We start from the raw sequence: 20013 nt of genomic DNA on the forward strand, positions 1-20013 counted from the left end.
AGGAACTGCACTACTGTAAACTGTCTCAAATGTTGTTTCTGGGAATTTGGCAGGACATCAAACCTGCCTCACAATTGCAGGCAATGCAATGATAGATGCATTTGTGCACCAACTGTCAGAAACTGTCACAGGGTTGACAGTTGATCAGTATGTTCATGTCCTCACAAGTGTCTTGACCTGACCAAATGTAAACAAATTTGCAACAAAAAAAGGAGAAATAAGTCTTTTGTGTGCATAAAAAGTCCTAGATCTTTAACTTAAACCTGTGGAAAAAAAGGAGCAAAAAAGTGTTGCATTTAAATGTGTGTTTGGTGTAGTAACTATGGTTATTGAACCAATGTGGAGGAAAAAATATAATAGCAGCGTAAAATGGCAAAATTCTCAAAAAAAAAAGTACTCAGAATTGCACTTGGGTAAATGTGTTGTGTAGAGGGTCATAGATAAACAGGCAGTAACTCAGTCATTGTTGCAAGTTTAATTCCAGGCCAACATTACATTTCATGAGCAATCAATTAAAATACATCCAGTATGAAAACATTCTTTTGGCATTCATTCAGTGTGCATCAAATCTCTACAGATCTACTTAGATTCTCTTCTTCGAGTCATTCCCTTATTCTCTTTGCTTTAAGGTTGTGGAGCTGAATCCGGCTCCCACTTTTAAAGGTTTTCTCCATATGGGAAACTTGTATTGAACATTGTGACGTGAATGATTTCAAGCTATGAAGTTGCTACTGCTGTACAGTGTACAGTGATCTGATGCTCCATCCTGGGTTTCATGCGTACCCAGACTGTCTGCTGCAGGGCAGGGTGAGATCAGCAAACCACTAAGAGTCAGACCATTTCTCTCTACTCGTGAGTGGATGAGATGGATGCAGACCTCTGATGTGGTCCGGTTCGCCCTTTGATGCTTTTGTTGCCCTGAAACCGATGGCAGCACTGATGAGAAGTGCCAGAGACAGAGTTGTGGTCAGGGTGAAAGATGAAATAGTTGAGTGCACTAAGTGATGTTCTCCAGGATGTAGAAGATAAGCTCCATCACGATGGGTTCATCGCCTCTCTTACGCCCCCTGCTGTGGATGACAGGGATCAGCACACTGTCAAGGGCATTCAGGTACTGAGCTGGGAGGGGCTGTCCATTGCTCCCAGCCACAAATCCCACCTGAAATTACAAAACAAACCACTAGTTAGTTTTAATATAGTCACACCCAGGAGCATGTATGCATGAGTCATGTGTTACATGTTCACCCAACCAAAATTAGACCAGTGAGTTTTCATGCAAAAATATGGCAAGAAGGCACGAGCATCTTAACAAGACACAACCCAAAAATTGGCAAGAAATTCATAAGAAGTTACAAGAAAATAACCTAAAAATAAGCCAAAAAGACCTCCAAAAAGTCCTGAAAATTAAATAAATAAATAAATCTGTACATTTTTTTCTTTATCATAACGTTAAACACATAATCATAATTATTGATAAAGTTTTCCGGACACTTTTTTCTTCTCTTTTAAAAACAAATTTTAATATCATTTTCCTGTTTTTTTAAAAAATAATTTTTATTCAATTTGTGGGGTTTTTTTTAGCTAAGTTGCTTGCTATCTTTTCCCCAATGTTTTCAAAAGAAATAAAACAAATTTGCTCTGGTTTTAAAGCAGGTTCTAAAACAGCTTGTAAAAGGCATCTCAACACAGCACAAGAAAACAGACATAGATCCAGACTAGACACTTATTAGACACAACAGTGACTATCACCTCTCAAGGTTAAAGTGGTGATATAAGTCAGGATGGCCCACCACGGCTAGCTGGTTGGCATGCAAATTTAGGTAAATATCCCCACAACACAATACATAAATGTCTGTGACATAAGGTCAGCAGTGTTACTTCTTCACATTCTGCTGATGTTTGTCCATTTTTTGAATGTTTTAAACATTCTTGCCATGTTTTACACACTGCACTTTTAACCTCACTAAATCACAGAGAGGTCGCTGCACTTTGTTTATACTTTTAAGCTCTTTTTTGTACTTTCTGCAAATGTTTCTGTTTTTACATAAATTCCACTTTTTTGTATCTCAATCATTCTTCTGTGGCAGAGCAGATGTCAAAAAGTCACATTTCTGTCTGAACTCTGAACAAGGATGTGGTGTTGTCATTTTGGCTTTATAGGGCCGTATTCATGATGCAACCTTGTCATGGGAGATTAGTAACAATATGTTGTTACTCAGCTGACTGATACTTAATGCATCACATCCTCTCTGACCTCTTGAGAGTCAAAAGCGACTCGCAGCCCCAGTTTGGCCATCCCATCCTCTTTCAGGAGTTTGAGGTGTGGACACAGTGCCAAGCAAAACGCCCGGGCAATCCGCTCTGTCAACCGGTCATGTTCAGCAGAGTCACTGGCTCCTCCTTTGGGATGATCCCCCCTCTGCAGGAAGAACACCTGCACACATCACACATAGAAACGTAAGAAAGGAGACAGTTTCAGATGGACTTGTGTTGATGTTTTAACCAGACAGTGACATATACTTCTGTCCAGCGGATGATCTTCCCGTTTTCTTTGTATTCTGACTTCTGGAACATCTTAGTGCTGCTAATGGACTCCATGGATTTTCCATCGATGGGGCTAATAACTCTGAGGGACACAAAGATCAGATAATAAAATGCAGTTGGCAATTTTGTTTGCGTAACTGCTTTGCAAAATATTACTGTAAATGGAACACTGTTTCATTGTTTTTCTATTTACAGTTTCATGATGTCATGATTTTACAGCACTGTGCTATTATTGTTATGGTCATTTTTTGCATTTTTTAGTTGGTTGATGTTTGAGTCTGCACACTATTATTGTTCTGTTTTAGCACAAAAGCTTCAATTTGCCATTTGAACTTCAAACAGGTGGACACCCTCACCCCTTATTCACAGTGCACTTCTCCTCCACCCACTGGATACACACAAGCTCCTGGCTGTCTGATTGGTCCAGCCGTCCACAGGTGACTGTGTAGTCTTTCATCTCCCGTAGCGACCGCCTGAGCTCTGCCATGGTTTCCACAGTGATCTGCACCATCAGCCCATCTGAGAAGAGGGGACAGCGATACAGGAGAAACACACGAACACACACACACTCACATGCATCAACGTGTACACACACCTAGACAAACAGTCTGTTAAAATGTACACAGACACACACATACAAAGATCAACATATTCTGAATAAACCAGTTTTTAAGCAGGGGTGTTTACTACTTTAATGTAACAAAGCAAATACTGATTTTCCTGCAGGGCAAAAAAAGTCTAGGTGAACCTGACTCCCCTCTGAGCCGATGTCCTACCTTCTACGATGCTGGACTTGGCCAGATATCCAGCAGACGCTTTCAGGGCACTGCTGAATATAAAAAAGCATGATCCAGTGACTGCAATACAAGAAAAAAAAAACAACACATAATTACAGGCATACTCTGTGGTTCCAAACCTTCTATTTTCTGTCTTTATAGTGACAAAAAAAAACATCATGTAGTGCCATCTAGTGTTACATGGGAACATTTCTTAGGTCTAATGGGACAAACGCTTGAGGCCTTTGTTTCTCTTTAATTTCCCTTTGGGCAGTTTCAAAGTTAATCACCGTTATTCTGTCTTATTCTATATCTGCTTCTTCCAATACAATTAAAGAAATGTCAAATTCAAATTTAGTGAATTGTATCACAGTATATATATATATATATATATATATATATATATATATATATATATATATATATATATATATATATATATATATATATATATATATATATATATATATATATATATATATATATATATATATATATATATATATATATATATATATATAAGAATAAAATGTCAAAGGTTTGCACAATGTTTGACTGCACATTTTTTTGTCATAGTGGATTTGTGCATCAAATGCACATTCTACTAACTTAAAGGTCCAATGTGCAGGATTTAGGTGGAAATATTGGCAGAAATGGTTATGTAACAAGTATGTTTTCTTTAGTTGTGTAATCACCTGAAAATAAGAATTGTGTTGTGTTTTCATTACCTTAAAATGAGCTATTTTTATCTACATATGTGGTGCATTCTCCTAAACTGAGTCCACCACTTTTCTACAGTTGACAAACTCTGTCTCTAGAAAAGGCCACCCCCCTTTTTAGTGTAGTTAGTGGACCCTCTGCGATGAGTCAAACAGTGTTGCACACTTATTTGTAATGTGAAACTGCCTTATTTGGTGTTTCTACTGGTTTTAATCACCTGATCAATTTGTTTTGGAGAGGAAGAGACCTCTGTGGATAATTTGGCGCTAAAATCCTCCTGAACAATGAACACTGAAGGAATTCTAACCACACAGGAGATGTTTCAGCTGGTTGCAATCTGTAATTTGCAAATATTACTGCTAGATGCCACTAAATTCTACACACTACTCCTTTAAAAGGCCAGAAATTTTGATTATATATTGTTAAAATGAAATAACAAAATCAAAATAAACAGGCTGAAAGAGTGTTTCAAATTAAAAATCAGTCTGAATCACTCTTCCACCGATTTGAGTGTGCTGGTGTCTTTCTTTCACCAAGTGCACCAATTTAACCAATAATCAACGTTTCCTTAAACAACAGATAACAGATCTTATCAGTCAATCAGGGCTTCCTCCTTTTTGCCAGCCACATCCCTGATTGCACTGAATGACATCCACTACCAACTGATTATGTAACATTAAGTCCGGATGCTGTTATCTCCCTGTCCCTCAGAGTATCCTGTCATGGCCCACCTTTGCGCGGCTGATTGTGGATGCTGATGGCTTGAGTCTGGTACTGGCCATCGTCTCCTTGCACACAGATAAGGTGGGAGTCTGCAGTCTCGTTGAAGCCCGCCCCGATGGCCAGCACATGCTCATTGGATTTATTCAAAGCCTTCATTAGCTGTTGACAGACAAGTAAGCAGAGAGGCATGATTGATTGAAAATACATAAACATTATTATTAACTCTGTAAAGCATTTAAAGGCGTAGTCTTACCTCATTATACCCAGTGGTCGGTATCTTTATGCAGGTCCTCTGAGCCTCGAGATCCACAGTGAGCCCCGGCACCATTGGTAGGCTGTAACGGTAATTCCTGAAGTCCTGGAACAGGATGAGAGGGAGCATCAATGATGGGAAGTTTGGTAAAAGTTGCGACACAGAAGTTTTTATAAAATGTCATAATCACCACTAATAGTCTCATGATGGTGTGGCCAATTTCCCCAAATAAGGGCTTCCTAAAACGCACGCTGTAGAGAGGACACGGGTAAACTGGAACAAGAAATAAAGCTTGTAAGTAAAGAGAAAAGCTGTAGCTTTACAGATGCAATGTTTCACGCAAAGACCTGCCTGACTCACATCTGTACTCAGCCCCCAATCGCAGCATGAGACGCAGAGGAAAGGCTTTGGCCCAGGTCACCTCTGCTCTGTGGACCAGCAGGCCGAAGAGGTAGGGCTGGTTTGGCAGAGGTAGACCTTGAAGGGACTGGAGAGTGGAGCGAATGTACAGGAAGCCTACGTGCTCCTCGCTGCCCAGGAAACTAGTGCCAAACAGGGATAGCGATAGGTGTTTCACAACCTTTCCTGCAGGAATATAGAGGAAGAGGATGTGTAACTGTAGCAGAGGAAACACTTTGAGGGAGATGACAGGCAGTGCGCGGTAGGCAGTTTTTCAAAATGGGTGGATCAGAACACATCACTACTACAATACACCAATCAGCCACAACATCAAAACCACTGACAGGTGACGTAAATAACTCTGATCATCTCGTTACAATGCAATCCTCTGCTGGGAAAACTTGTGTCCTGACATTTAAATGGATGCCACCTGACATGCACCATTCACTCAAACACCATTGCAGACCATTGCACCATCCCATTCTGATCAAGCATCTGTGACACGTACCTCACAACCCACAGGACTCAAAGGATCTATTGCCAATGTCCTAGACACCACAGGACAGCCCCAGAGGTCCAGTGTCTACTCCTCTACAGGTAAAAGGCCCTACAATAGGTCCATCTTAATGAAGCATGAGAACAGAACCTCGAGTGCAGTGGTTCCCAACTGATGGGTCATGGTCCAAAAGTGGGTCGCAGGTACTGGCACAAAGATACTCTAAAGCAGTGGTTCCCAACTGGTCCAGTAAAGGGGTCCAGGTTTCTCTATAGTTATTATTTCAAGGGCAACACTTTATAAATTAGCACATATCCAACATATTGACTTAGAGCATAAAAAAATTAAACATATTGCAAGAATAAACAGAAGCAGAACTTAGAAATAAAAGCTCTGTGTCAAAAAATTCCCTGTGCTTCAAAATAAAGTGTTTTTTCCAAACTACACACGTTCACAAGTCACTTGTGGTCCATTCAGAAAAGACCCACGGCCCACCCTTTGGGAACTACTGCTCTGTTGGACTGGAATCTGGGTAACTGGGAGGTCAGGTTGATGCCTTGAGCTCTTTGTCTCCTTCACAAGGCCATTTTTTGTACAGTTTTTGTGGTGTGACATGATGCATTCCTGCTTGGGGGACACTGTCATTGGAGTGCCATTGCCATAATGGGTGGCATCCACATGCACGCCAGGCCCCTGTGTTTTCCAGCTGAACATTGCATTGTAACGAGACAATCAATATTATGGTTTCAATGTTGTAGCTGATCTGTGAATATACTAAATTAGAAAAATACTGTGTGTAAGCATCTGTGTGTGTCTGACCTGTGAGGGTGTCCCTGTACAGTTGGATAAAGTGGCTGAAAATGTCTTTGGGGAAGCTTTTCTCCTCTGGCAGGCACTGCAGCAGCACCACCACCTCCACCTGGCCCACAGCATGCATCCCCTTTGTCGTCACGCACCAGCACTTCCTGTTAACATCTGTCGCACAATAAAGGCACAACCTCAGGCGTTTACAAGGTAAATGCAACTGAAATCACACTCAGTAATCCTGTTTTTGTAGTCAAGAATTAATTTGTAGGATCACAGCAGCCACATACCTGATTATATAGAATATGTTATCAGTGTGTTCACTATGTAATTTATCATGCATGACGGAAAAACAAATGAAACATACAGTTGACCAGCTTCACCATAGCAAGCAGATTGGCATTGAGGACAAACACCAGAGGTTTGGGCCTGCCACTCTCCAACTCCTGAATAAGCAGCATCTCAGAGGGCTGCTCCTCCACAGTGTAATCTGAGGACACAAAAACATAGTAACACTGCTGCTAGTCTGTTGTAGCTTCTATGACTGCTCATGCTTCAAGTATTTTTCTGACAGGGCACTTTTAAACCATTGTAAGCAAATAAAATAGCCAACTTGATTAATGTTTGGAAATGAACTCATAAACTGCGTAAGGGTAAATAGTGTTGTCTACGCCTGGCCCTCATTAAGATGCGAGGCTAGTAGTGGCAGTTATTAATGCCATCATTTTTAAATGCCCCTGTTTAACCAGGCAGAACAGGCTCTGCATTATTATTTAAAGCAACAGCACGAGAGGGAGTCGTCTGGATTTGTAAGTGGGAATAATGAAAACATAAATACACCAATCACTACTTAATCTTTTATTCAGAACAGAGCGCCTTAAAAGTGTTCATTTGGATTATCCAGCAATATTATGTATTTGCTGCTCTGACTTCACTTCGACGCTTCAGTTTGCCCTTCCCTTTGTCAGCACTACATTGTCAAGTCCTCAACATCAGAAAGCAAAGTTTCACCTCGCCTTGTGCTGCCTGACTTGCTTCTGTTTGTGTGTCTCCTCTTATCTTTGCACCATGCACGATAATTCAAGGCATGCCAATAGTAAGAAATGGGCAAGCACATTTCAAGGTCAGGAAAATACCAGCATCTGCACTCATTTTGCCAAATCTTTAACTTTTACCCTCAAATTGGATGAAAGCTGTTTTACCTCCTTTGACTCCTGTGGACGTGAGGATGGGTGGCAGGCCGTCCAGGGGGATGAGGTTGGCAGAGCTGCTCACTAAAGCTGTGGTGCCCCAGCCGTAAGGGCCGCAAGCCTCCTGGAGGAAGAGGGAGGCAGCAGAGGAGTGACACCACATTTTCATCATGTTTATGTTGTACAAGCTGTCTGGCTAATTATAGAAAAGCAAATATGTTCTGTGTGAGGTTTTGGGGGACCATACTCACATTAATATTTGTCCCGTGTGGCCGCAAAGCTCTCCTGATTTGTGGTGAACCCACAGGACTTCTGACGGGCCCGCCCAGCGCTCGTCTCATCAGAGGCGAGAACCCTCTGACTGGCGTGGTCGGTGCAGACTCTGACTGCTTATTGGGGAGGATGTCATCTGCAAACCACACCCTCCTCTTCCCCCTCGGAGGTGTCCCTAAGGAGAAGATGTAAGAATCAGTTGGCACACAACTGTTTTCTGGTTCTTTGAAGGTCACAGGAACAAAAAGGTAACATCAAGTAGTTCTTAACTTTCACTCATCTACTGTGGTAAAACATCTGAGAGTCACTTACTTTTTTGTTGAGGGTAACATTTCAGTTTTGTAGTTCTTAATGTTAAAAAAAATGGTCTGTGGACTAAAGGTATTATAAAACTGTGTTAGACAAAGATATTGGAAAAGTGTTTTTTTTATAGATGAAGAAATCAGCTACATTTTGATATAAGATTTGAAGTTTATGATGTGCGATGGTAGCTGGTTAACATAAGTTGGGTAAAATATGAATGTGGTCGGTTGGCACATGTGACAACCAGTTGTAAAATTAACACTTGTAACTGTAACTGCATTTTGATAGATTTTAGTATTGAAAGATTAAAAACAGCTTGTTAATTTTGTCATTATTTTTAATGGTCAATGGCAAAAGTGGTTAGAAATTCCTCCTGATTAACTGCTTAAAAAATTGCTTGGTTTTAAAATATACTGTATATACATATAAACATAATACATATATTCTTTTAAATGTTAATGTTTTCTGGTTTTTGATTGGATTACATTTTCAAAATGTTTCCACTGGTTACTTCATATTTTTGTAAGCATTTTAACATTGTGCCAACCTTCCCCCCTGATTAGACTGAAAAGCACAAAATAGTTTAAGCACAAATTTTTGAATTCTAAAAAGCATCTGCACACATTAAAATATGTTTATTTATAGCTGAGACCTTAAACCTTGATTTGGTGCTGGTTAGACTATTCTTACATAAATTATGCCAGAGAAATATGACAGACTGAAAAGTGTGCCAGCTGGTGCTATTCTTCTCCTACTTCTGCAAATTTTCATTTTCAACAATGAGCTTGAACAAACATTAAAAAAAATGCTCACTTTTGAGGAGGGTTGAATGACAGGAAACACAAACTCGGCCCTCCTTGCCATCCAGATGTGTAAGTCTGAACTTCAAATTGGAGCAGAGTGCACAAAAAACCTGACGATGCACACCACATAACATACAGACACACACACAGTCCACACATCAACTACAAGTCACCAAGTCACTTGAAACATTACATTCAATTTTGTTTAAAATGTTGCAGAACATCAACTTTCCTCACCTTCCCACAGGCGCGGCAGTGGTGCCTCCTCTTCGTAAACGTAAACTTGACTCCACACTTCATACAGACCTGTGCCTGAGCATCAGGGACCCACACCGGAGCCACCTCCCCGAGAACAGTGCCTCGGTCCTTGGACAGAATACCAACCGGACTTAGCTGAGACTCATTGTCAGGATCGAGAGGAGATGCTGCACAGTCCCCCACCGCTCCTTCCCCACTGTCTGCCTGGGACTTGCTGCTGTTTGTCTCATCTCCTCCATTAGCTCTGACCGTCTGAAACTGGCTCTGGAGCTCCTTGGACCCCCTGCCACTTGCATCATCATGTAAGAGAGTAGAGGGTGCAGCAGTCGCCTCTGAGGACTGCTCTTGCTGCTCCAGCCTGCTCTCCTCCAGCTCCTTCTCCTCAACCACAGAGTCCTCCTTTGATGGGAGAGCCTGAGGCTTCTTCTTCTTCTCCTCTGCCACCTCTTCCTCTTCCTCTTCTGGCCATGCAGCCTCAGCAGGACTCAGCACCAAAGGACTGGAAGACTCCCCAAAACAACTCTCACCCCATGTGGAGATGGTGGTCACAGTGCAGCTGCCCTCCTCCAGCAGGGAGGGCGAAGCAGTTTTGGCAGGATGTTCAGATGGTTTCTGCTCACATTGCCCCAAGCTGCCTCTGACTGATGCATCTGAGGAGGTCTTAGATGGAGATTCTGGTCTTATTTGGCCGCAGCCCAATCCTGATTTGGAAACGTCCCCATCTTTGAGCACCAGCAGGCAGGGTCTGTTCAGCCAGTGGTGCTTGGTGTCCTGAAGAGACGGATTGTCTCCTTCATCTGTTTCAAGGGGGAGCATGATGATATCATGAACACTCAATGTCTCAATTGCTCTTTCTGTCAGACACACATTTACACACACAGATTCACTTGTGTGACCATAGTCATTAAAAATGACTCATTTGGTGGAAAATGTTCACATGTGCTAAGTGGCCATTTAACAGCGTTAGATAATCTATTTCATCACACCGAACACACCTCGCAACTTCAATCATCACTAAAGGTCACATTAGCACTCGTCCTTTAGAGGTGCGTTTGAGCTGATCACAGAGCAGCTAAAATGATTAAAAAGAGGAAGAGGCTTGTTGTTAACTTAATATTGATCTAAAACCAATCGTAGTTGTACAAGTTATGGCACATAGCTGTTGGCTCTCCAGAGAACAAAAATTCAATAGTGGTTCTGTGTTTAATTGGCTCTGCATCTCATATCGAATGCCAACATATTACCATGAGAATTTACTGATTTCTTTTCTTGTTGGCTTGCAGGAATTCACAGTAAAACCTTGCCTCATTCTGTGTATTGGCCTATTTTGTTGTGTACATTTGCTCAAAGACAAAATGTTCGTGGTAATAAAACAATTTGCACATTTGAGTTTGGATCCAAGTTTTCCATTGATAACTTGCATACCATGTTCAGCTGAGCCTACTGTTAAAAAAATGTCTTTCACTGTTAATAAAGTCAAATGAGCGCAGCTGTGTGTTCATTTCAACAGCCATATAGGTGTATGATAACTAGATACTGGACACCGAGAAGGTGCCTATTCAGTCGAATGGAGCTGCTTGCCTGGCTCATATGCAAAACAAAGTTTCTCTTTCTATTTCTCACTGAATATGCGCAATAGCGCTTTTCCCACTTCCCTCGTCCACAAGTTCCCTCTCAAGATGTCCTGTCAAGAGCATAGGCCCCCAACCAGGTACAACTTGCTGTTTTGTCTCCCCACAGAGTTGATTTCCTGCAGATAGACTGAGGGGATTAACACTCACTTAAAATATATCATTATCATGGTTTCTTTCTTCAAAGTGACTGTTTATGCCATAAACCTTCCGTGTTTCTTTCTATGTAACCGGACTATCAGGGCTCTGTTATCAACATAAAAGACAAAGCCTTTACACGTGAAATGCAAAGTTAATATAATCAACTGTACACTTGGTAACACAGCCATGGTCAATAGTTTTACAGATGTCTCTTTTACAGCAGGCCTTCTCCAGAGCAGATTAGTAGAAAAAGCACAGGTGTAACTAATAACACTAACGATGGCTCTGTTAGTGTCAGGGAGCAAGCATCAAAACCACTGAGAGGAATTCAGACATTTGTTTATTTGATTTACTCGTGTGCTTTTTGTTGCATTCCATTGTACTCCAAAAAACAACCTCCAACTCGGAAAAGTGCATTCAGGTCAGGATTCCAAATCGGAAACTTCAGCGAGATCCATGTAGACCATAGACTCTATACAGTCTATGATGTATACTGAGTCGGGCGAATTGACGTCACAGCACAGTTACTGGTAAGCAGAATTACCTGTTCTTCAATTTTTACTTTTATGTAGTGTTTGTGTTGTGAAAAGTGCTTTAACAACTTAGTAGTGACATTTCCATTCAGTGCATTTCCTGCAGTGTTATGTTTAAATGTCTTCCGTGAAAAGGGTGTATGGTGTTCAATGGGGAAAATGCTTTTTGGGCTGCAGTGGATATTTTTCATTGCAATACCATAAGTGGCCACGGGGAAAAATTATACTGAGTTACGTTCTTAGGGGCCAAAAAAATGCTGTGTGCGAACACTTAATTTCCTGTTTTCTGGTTAGTTTTTATGCACCATTTCATGCCTTTTTCTTCAACAATTTTTTTCAAAATAAAACTTCTCTACCCCAACTGTCAGGGAATGTTCACAACTCTGAGGACTTTAACTACAAGTTGCAATAATGTTTTAAAGAAAACATTTTAATCTCATGTTCAAAGAACGTTTTAGGGGTGTTTATCATTACAAATAATGTTCCTTTAAGGTTGAATGCTGACTAAGACATAACCTTATAACTGCAACATTCTGAGGATGTTTTGGTGATGTTGAGAGGTGACAGATCATAGAATCGTCTTTTTTAAAATGTTCCCACAAGCAACATTCAGAGCATGTTATTAAGTGTTTTAAATAAAAATGTAATGTAATGTGATAAAAATATATATATATATATATATATATATATATATATATATATATATATATATATATATATATATATATATATATATATATATATATTATGTTTAAAGAAAATTTTAACCCTAACTTAGGTTTGTTCTGGGTACTAAAAGAAAACTAGGTAGCTGAAACTACTTTGTTTTTTTTACTGGTGGTAAAATGCACATTTAAATAGCCTACTGAGGGGGACAAGTCCCCTTCCCCCCTCCTGAATCTACGGCCATGCAAATGAGCCATTTGATTCTGAATGACTCCATTCATAATCCCAACATGTGACTGCACATATATGCAATTCATTCTGGTTACAGCCAATTTGTGTCTCGGTACCCTTCCCACATGAGGTAGTTACGTAATAACCATTACTGAAAATGACCAGCACGTAAGTAAGCTAATGTGTCCATGGCCGATGTTTCATTAAGCTGCAACACCTATTGATTCACGAAGAGTTATGACTCAGGAGGACTTTAACATCCAATAGAAATCACACTGCTGCAACCTGCAGGCTGTTCGGTTTATGCTGCACTGATCATGGAAATGATCTGTTCTAATTATCCAGATTAAACTGCATTGCAGCGCTCTCATTTAAACCATAACAAATAAAGGCGGGTGGTGTCGTTGCTGCTGTTGGCTGCACAGTGAAGATCCCCCGACACGGCGGCGGGGCTGCACCGATCCGGCTGACTGCCGCTGATCGCTTCCCGGGACAGTGACGCATTCAACACACGTGCAAATGTTTGCACCGCTCGCAAGCACCGAGGCCGGCGGCAATGCGACACTCACCCCGTTACATCAGCCCGAGCAGGACACTTCACTGAGGGGGGGATGTTCACTGAGGAGTCTGCATGTACGCAACCTGTCTTCAAACGGGAATGTGCGCAAGACACACACACACACACACACACACACACACACACACACACAGACAGATGCTGCGGTCTATGCGCGCGGCCAAATGCTGTATCAGCGATTTTCAGTGACAAACAGACGCGCAGTATCATCATCCTGCAACGCACAGGCAATGAATGGGGAGTAAAGCATCCACACCCAGTCAACGTTTTTCTTACCCTCAGTTATTGCTCCCAGAAGGCTTTCATTCTCGTCATCCCGCGCAGAGAAGAACTTGAGCATTTTATCCTGTTACATGTGAGAGCCGAGGATCCGAGCAGCAGTGCCTTGCTCACAAGCGGAGGATGGGATGATTTCGCCTCTCTACCCCCCTCTCTGTGATCTCCCTCCTCCCCTGTGTCTCTCTGCAGCTCTTTGAAGAAACTCAAGAGGTGTGCAGAAATGTCCCTCCCCAGTTTGCCGTCTACACAGCCCGCAGGACAGCACACAGGCCAAGACAACAGATGCCAGATATGAAAAGCCTGGCTGCATGCACAAGCTGTCATACTGCATCAAATATCAATCAGCAGCCCGCAACATTTCCATGCAAAGCTGAAAATCAATATATGTCAATGACCACAGCACCATCTAAAAAATGTTAATCACCTTTATTTCATTTCATAAACAAAAAGTCTTAAGACTAGCTTCAATGACCACTTAATCCTGACCATGACTGACAATGTGGTGAAGGGATTTAACCGTTTACCAGAAGGGGGTATTTCTCTTTTTTTTTTTTAATAAGTGCACAAGCCAGTCTGACTCGGACATCCGTTGGCCATCGTAAAATAGAAAAGTCTCTGGTTTTGGGGGATAGTGTCTGATATGTCTGAATGACTAGACTTAAATTCATTGCAGTCCAGCCCGAGTGCACATAAACTTCATGTGCGTCAGTTCGCCTCGTTCTTTGACGCTTCATCGAAGTTCTCCACCAGATCTACAAAACAACACATGAATTATTACACTGTTAGAAAGTGTTTTGCACAATGTTTTTACTCTACTGCTCTCCAAATGCACTCAGTTGAATCATTTTTCTCAAGAATCCCAGCAGACAATACACCACTTCTACAAAGATGATTGTCTTTATTTGATAATATAATAGACTTAGCATTATGAGGATATGTTTAAATATGGGTGTAGACACAAAAACCCTACCTGGAACATCATCATCCTCTTCCTCAATGTCCTCTGCCTTTGGAGCCTTGCTGTCAAGAGCTGAGATGAAATGTAAAAAAAGAAAATTCTTTCAGTGTGGTGTCAGAGATGTATTTCCTCAACAGGAAGTGACTAATCTTGACTAAAAGGCAAAATACAAACTACTAATCAACATGCCTTGCCTTTTATCCTTTTGTTACAATCAAGCTTAGCTGGTGTATAGGATCATGCTGAATGCAAAATTGATATCTAAGTAGTGAAATTTGTAGTCTTCCATCAGTTAATTTTGACATGTTTGTAAGAACTCCTGTCATTCCTCTTTTCAGTGTAAGAGGTCGGAGATCTTAGAGGTCTATGAACACCCACCTTGCCGAGGGAACTGTTCTGCCAGTTTGCGCAGGCTGCTGAGGCTGTCTGCTCCCAGCTGACTGAGGATGCCGGGAAGCATCTCTGTCAGCTGCTTGGTCTCAGCGTGGCCCGTGATGGCGAAGGTGTTGGCGGACAGAGAGGCCTGAACTTTGGGGTTGTTGAAGTGGATCACAGTCCCGTCATCTTTGATCATGTTCACCTGAGGAGAGAAAAACCGCCCAGTTTTTACAGGTATGGCTGATGCTCTGCTGTTGTAGTGATCTGAGAAGTTACTCTGTGCTGGGCAAATGTATGCAGAATCAGGCAAGTGTGGAAAAATCTGAAAGCAGCCTGGTTTACAAAGCCACACAAGAATGCACCACATTGATATAAAGGTAAGATAGCATTCAGGGTTCATACAGTAGATCCATACCAATTTACCTCCTCAATTCCGGCAATATTGTTGACAGCCAACTTTTTAAGTGAACTCTGAAGCTTTTTGTCATCAGCTGTTGCAGTTCTGTGTACAACCTTCTTCTTCCTGCGTGCAGATCCCTAAAGCAAAAGTAGACGTACTGCGTCAGACTTTTAAATGACAGCAACTTGAAGCTTGCTATGACTTACATGAGTGACAGCAGAGAGAAAAATCAAGGGGCCACAAAGCCTTTGTTGTTTTATTACAATATTTCATGCAAGGCTCTCAATTCAACGCAAATATAAACCAAACAATTCACAAAGTGATTCTGTTTGAAATCTGTTGGAATTCAGAGGTGCATAACTGGACAAATTTTTTAAGGCGGAGGTAGACATGTAGACACAGACATCTACATTTATAGCAAATTCAACACGTTCATATCAAATTCAAAAAATAAATTTAGGTAAATGCTATAAACAAACTGTAAAATGTGTAAATAAAAACAAGTTCAACATACAATGGCACGATGTATTGTAGGGTTTTGGTTTAGCACAGTTTATTTGACAAACTGAATAATGAGAGCATAAAACCACACAGACACACACCTACCATCTCACCTAAAATGACACCTTCCCAATCAAAACAATAAACCAACTACTGGCTGTCAACATACCTTTCCTCCTATCCGGACCTGGGCTTGAAGTTTTGCCAGTTTTTCTTGATTCATGTTTTCACCTACGACATGAGAAAATTAAAGATGATGTTGAAAACAAACACATGTTGTGTGTAACGGCCATCACTCTGATGAATATTTAAATCAGTCTGTCAATGACCGTGTAACCCCTGTAACTTATTATTTTACAGTTTTTAATGCACCAAATTTATATTGGGACAATATTATCTCACACTGACAATATAAATCCGACACGCTGCATATGTACAGAATATAGACATGAAAACACGCACATCCTATGTGTCACAATACTTAAGTCCAGCTACAATGTTTGAGGGATTTTAAATGTTTTGCAGTATTCAGAGTATTACAATAACATATATTTATACATATTTCAAATGCATATTATGTCCCCTAAAATATACTTTGTCAACATTAGTTTTATCTAATAACATAAACATAAAGTTACAGTCAGTTCATATTATCGTAATCATGTTTTGAGCAGCATTATGCATTTAGTGGATGGAAAAGAAACTGAGTTTATTATTCTAGTAGGCTTCCAAAAAAAAAAATGTTTATTAGCAATATTAATAATTTGTATAATATTTAAAAAATTCTATTCTTGGTGTTTGTGTATTGATAAAATATTGCTATGCAAGACATTGCAGTACTATGCTATGTATCTATATTTACCCTCACCCCTAATTATCATCAAGTCCATGTATATCCATTCAGTATTTATTTATTTGTACTGTTTTTCAGTTGTTTACAAGTTACAGAACACCTGACTTGTACAGGTACATTTAATTTTTATTTTTTTAATTTTTGGTCAATGCTGCTTTTTATACAAATTTATATTATTTATATACACACACTTATTTTTCTCCGCATTCTTGTTGACTTAGTAATCCTGTCTATTCTTTACCTTTACTTGTCCAGCTTTGTTGTCCTTGTTTTAGCCGTTATGTCTTTTTCTGTGTGAAGACATGAGAGCAATAAAAAGTGCACGAGAGTTAAAATACTTGTTGGTGTAAGTTACACATGATTCTGATTTTAATAAGCTGATCACTTAGCATGCAGCAATATGAGCTGCAATGAGCTAATCAGTCTTTAAAACATACTGTAAAACACATTAGATATGTTTTATCACCGAGACAAACCAAATAAAAAGGAAATTAAGCGACATTAAAATTACACCACGCTGATGCAATAATAACTGGCTTCAACTTGTCAGCCTGCTGTGTGTGTTCCTGGTTAGCAGCTGCAGAGATGAAAACACAACACCGGGCCTTCACACTCAACACGCCGCCTGTCACGGCTCGGCTCGGCCCCACAGCTCCGCTCCGACCACACACCGACACCCGCACCCCAAACACACACCGCACCGCACACACAGGTCAACATGTATCTGCCCAAACCTGATCAGATATCCGCACAGGCATGCGGTGGCGAAAGATGGAGGTTATGAGGAAGAGATTACGTCACGCACCATACGGGGTTTTCTTCTTCTACGTTTCCGATCAGCTGGAGGGGTTTGAGCTTCGTGCTGCCGCTTACAGGACAGTTTGTAGACTACAACAACACATACTTAATATGATAAGATAAGATAAGATAAGATAATCCTTTATTAGTCCCACAGTGGGGAAATTTCCAACATTGCAGCAGCAAAGGGATAGCAAAATAGCAAGATAACTGTGCAAAATAAACTATATTAATAAATAAATAAGTACAAAAACGTGCAGGATGAAGATGAAGGAAATAAGCACAGAGGACGACATAAACAAACAATATATACAGTATTTACAACGCCGAGAAACTCAACAGTTAAACAAAGAATGTTCACAGTTGCATGGGTGAAAGTGAAACTGCACTTGTGGTATTAAATGATAAATAAATATGAGCTCCACTGAAGACTTAAAACGTGTCTGTAGTATATTTCTACAATTCTACAATTTCATTTAGCAGACGCTTTTATCCAAAGCGACGTACAACACAAGCAAGAATTTAGACTTAAGGAAAAAAACTCTTAGTAAGTGCAAAAAGTGCTTCAGGTGTGATTGGTCACAGGTATTGCCCTCTAGTGGCAGAAGAAGTGCCGCACAGCCCCCCCCCCCTTTTTTTATTTATTTATTTATTTTTTTAAACCAAATAACCAGTAGCGATCTCAGCATCTGAGATTCAACAATCTCAGTATCACTACTTACGATGACAGTCAACATACAACATTTGTATCTTCTATTTTATCTGTTGTTGTTTTTTTCCAGCCAACCCACCAGAACAAATTCCTCGTATTGTGTTAACTATACCTGGCAATAAATCTTTTTTCTGATTCTGATTCTGATTCTGATTCTGATACAACTTTGTCAGTGCTAGATAATCATTAGGTGCTGGGTTTTGGACCATCTGACTTACTCTACCCCAAAGGGCAAAGAGGAGAAGAGTCAGGTTAAGTGCCTAGGTGTTCTCGGAACAATTGAGTTTTCATTTGTCTCTTAAAAGTAGAAAGGGACTCAGCAGATCGCACAGGTTTATTTTATAAAACGGTTTGATCTTGAGGTCTACATTACTGTAGATTGTAGTGTAACGGGCTGCTCTGGAAACCTGTTTTCTGTCCCTTTGGAGTTGCCGTACAGCAGGAAAAAAGTAGCGGGGGAACCGTCACTCCTGTTGGGGCAGTTATACCATCCCTTTTTTTTATTGTTTTATTAGTTAGTTATTCAGCTAGGCGAACCCAGGACGCTCGGCTACATTGGTGGTAGCTATGCTCTTCAATAAGCCGCCGTGAGAGCTTTTCTGTGGACTTGTGTATAAGTTACCGCATTGTTGTTTTTAGCTTAGCTGCCTCAGTATAGCTAGCTGGCTAACCCACGCATGGTGCTTCAGAGACTGTGCTCAGCTACGTTAGGAAGATGTGGCGCGGAAACGAGGAGCCTTTTAAAACCGGCATGGGGATATTTGAGAGTCGCTCGCCCGGCAGGGACTCTGAGGCTGACCTGTCCTCTCCCGTCCCTGGCAGCAGGAGCCAGAGTTTCCTCAGCCGTGTGAGGCAGCTGGAGGCGGCGGACACTGCAGCTCAGAGCCGGTAAGATTTCTTCCTACTCGCCTCCTCAACTCAAGAGAAACTTACAGTGTACAACAGGCTGTTACAGTTGGTCAGCAGTAACATGTAGATCAAGCTAATACAAACCAGCAAGCCAGGAAAAAGTTTGTTTTGCTAGGCAACAGCTGTCACTTTCAGGTTGCACTATTTTTGCCTGCGGAGCAAAGAAAAAAAATCATTATATAAACAAAAACATCATAATCTGTTGTCGCTTATTGCTGTTGAGTAGTGCACTAGAATAAACAATAAACATAAAGGGCTCTGATGTTAACTAATGAATGACAATTGTGGAATTGTTTTATGAAAGTAGCATCACACTCGAGATCGCGCTTTTGTTCTGTAAAGTTACTTTTGTACTGTATATATCATCATGGCTGTAATTCAGGCGCAAGGCACACAGTACAACAGCACTCCCTCTCGTATGCATATATATATACGCTATAAAAAGTAGTAATAGTATGCCGCTTCACAAAATAAATCAAATAGTAAAGCCTCAAAGAATCTTCTTAAACCACTCTTGCAGCAGTTAATTCCTCAATAAGTAAAACAGCAGTCTTATGTGGAGCCAGAATTGTGTCTCTGAAAAAAATATTTTTCAGTGTTTGATTATATTCAATAACCTGCTGGAAAAATAATTTTATAAGCTATAAGGTAGTAGAAGTAGGGTTTCTATGATAAAACTCATCGTAAATGATAAAATAATAATTTCTAAGAATAATTTATTACAGTAATATAATAATGATGGATTTTTATGAGGGAGACTACAATTATTGCTTTATAATTTGTCTATCATAGGTGTAGATTTATACACATTAATAGAAGCTGAGCTCAAGACATTTCCACCATTATCTCATGCAGATAAACTTACCAGATTGCATTTAATTAAATGTTTGACTCTCTTGGGGAA

The 20013-nt window shown here is 40.5% G+C and overlaps 2 protein-coding genes and 1 long non-coding RNA gene across 5 annotated transcripts; 1 reads left to right on the forward strand and 2 right to left on the reverse strand.

Annotated features, from left to right (window-relative positions):
* Window positions 1-455: 455 nt before the first annotated feature.
* Window positions 456-13883, reverse strand: zfyve9b (zinc finger, FYVE domain containing 9b). Of its 2 annotated transcripts, XM_042514017.2 has the most exons (16): window positions 13598-13840; window positions 9522-10339; window positions 9295-9394; window positions 8157-8353; window positions 7918-8029; window positions 7083-7205; window positions 6731-6886; window positions 5377-5601; window positions 5207-5289; window positions 5017-5121; window positions 4772-4922; window positions 3321-3401; window positions 2901-3063; window positions 2521-2626; window positions 2255-2434; window positions 456-1159 (listed from the first exon to the last, which is right to left on the reverse strand). In XM_042514017.2, the coding sequence occupies exons 1-16, from the start codon at window positions 13659-13661 to the stop codon at window positions 998-1000; spliced, it is 2826 nt and encodes a 941-aa protein (XP_042369951.2). In that variant the 5' UTR covers window positions 13662-13840; the 3' UTR covers window positions 456-997. The 2 variants fall into 2 exon arrangements, with proteins under 2 accessions (XP_042369951.2, XP_087933960.1); XM_088077834.1 differs by lacking the exons at window positions 456-1159; window positions 2255-2434; window positions 2521-2626 and having other exon boundaries at window positions 2921-3152; window positions 13598-13883.
* On the forward strand, window positions 5591-9776 carry LOC148189583 (uncharacterized). 2 transcript variants are annotated; one of them, XR_015776646.1, is made up of 4 exons: window positions 5591-6012; window positions 6753-6925; window positions 8213-8426; window positions 9532-9776. It is a non-coding gene; the product is annotated as an uncharacterized LOC148189583 (long non-coding RNA). The 2 variants fall into 2 exon arrangements; XR_015776645.1 differs by having other exon boundaries at window positions 6787-6925; window positions 9532-9759.
* Window positions 13884-14007: 124 nt separating the features above from the next.
* Window positions 14008-17531, reverse strand: btf3l4 (basic transcription factor 3 like 4). Its single transcript, XM_088077838.1, has 7 exons — window positions 17425-17531; window positions 16932-16980; window positions 16007-16068; window positions 15360-15473; window positions 14937-15138; window positions 14571-14630; window positions 14008-14352 (listed from the first exon to the last, which is right to left on the reverse strand). The coding sequence occupies exons 3-7, from the start codon at window positions 16058-16060 to the stop codon at window positions 14306-14308; spliced, it is 477 nt and encodes a 158-aa protein (XP_087933964.1). The 5' UTR covers window positions 16061-16068; window positions 16932-16980; window positions 17425-17531; the 3' UTR covers window positions 14008-14305.
* Between the last annotated feature and the right edge of the window lie 2482 nt (window positions 17532-20013).

Source organism: Plectropomus leopardus, chromosome 5, assembly GCF_026936395.1.
Source record: "Plectropomus leopardus strain MGB_pleo_1.0 chromosome 5, ASM2693639v1, whole genome shotgun sequence".
In the NCBI taxonomy this organism is placed as follows: Eukaryota; Metazoa; Chordata; class Actinopteri; order Perciformes; family Serranidae; genus Plectropomus; species Plectropomus leopardus.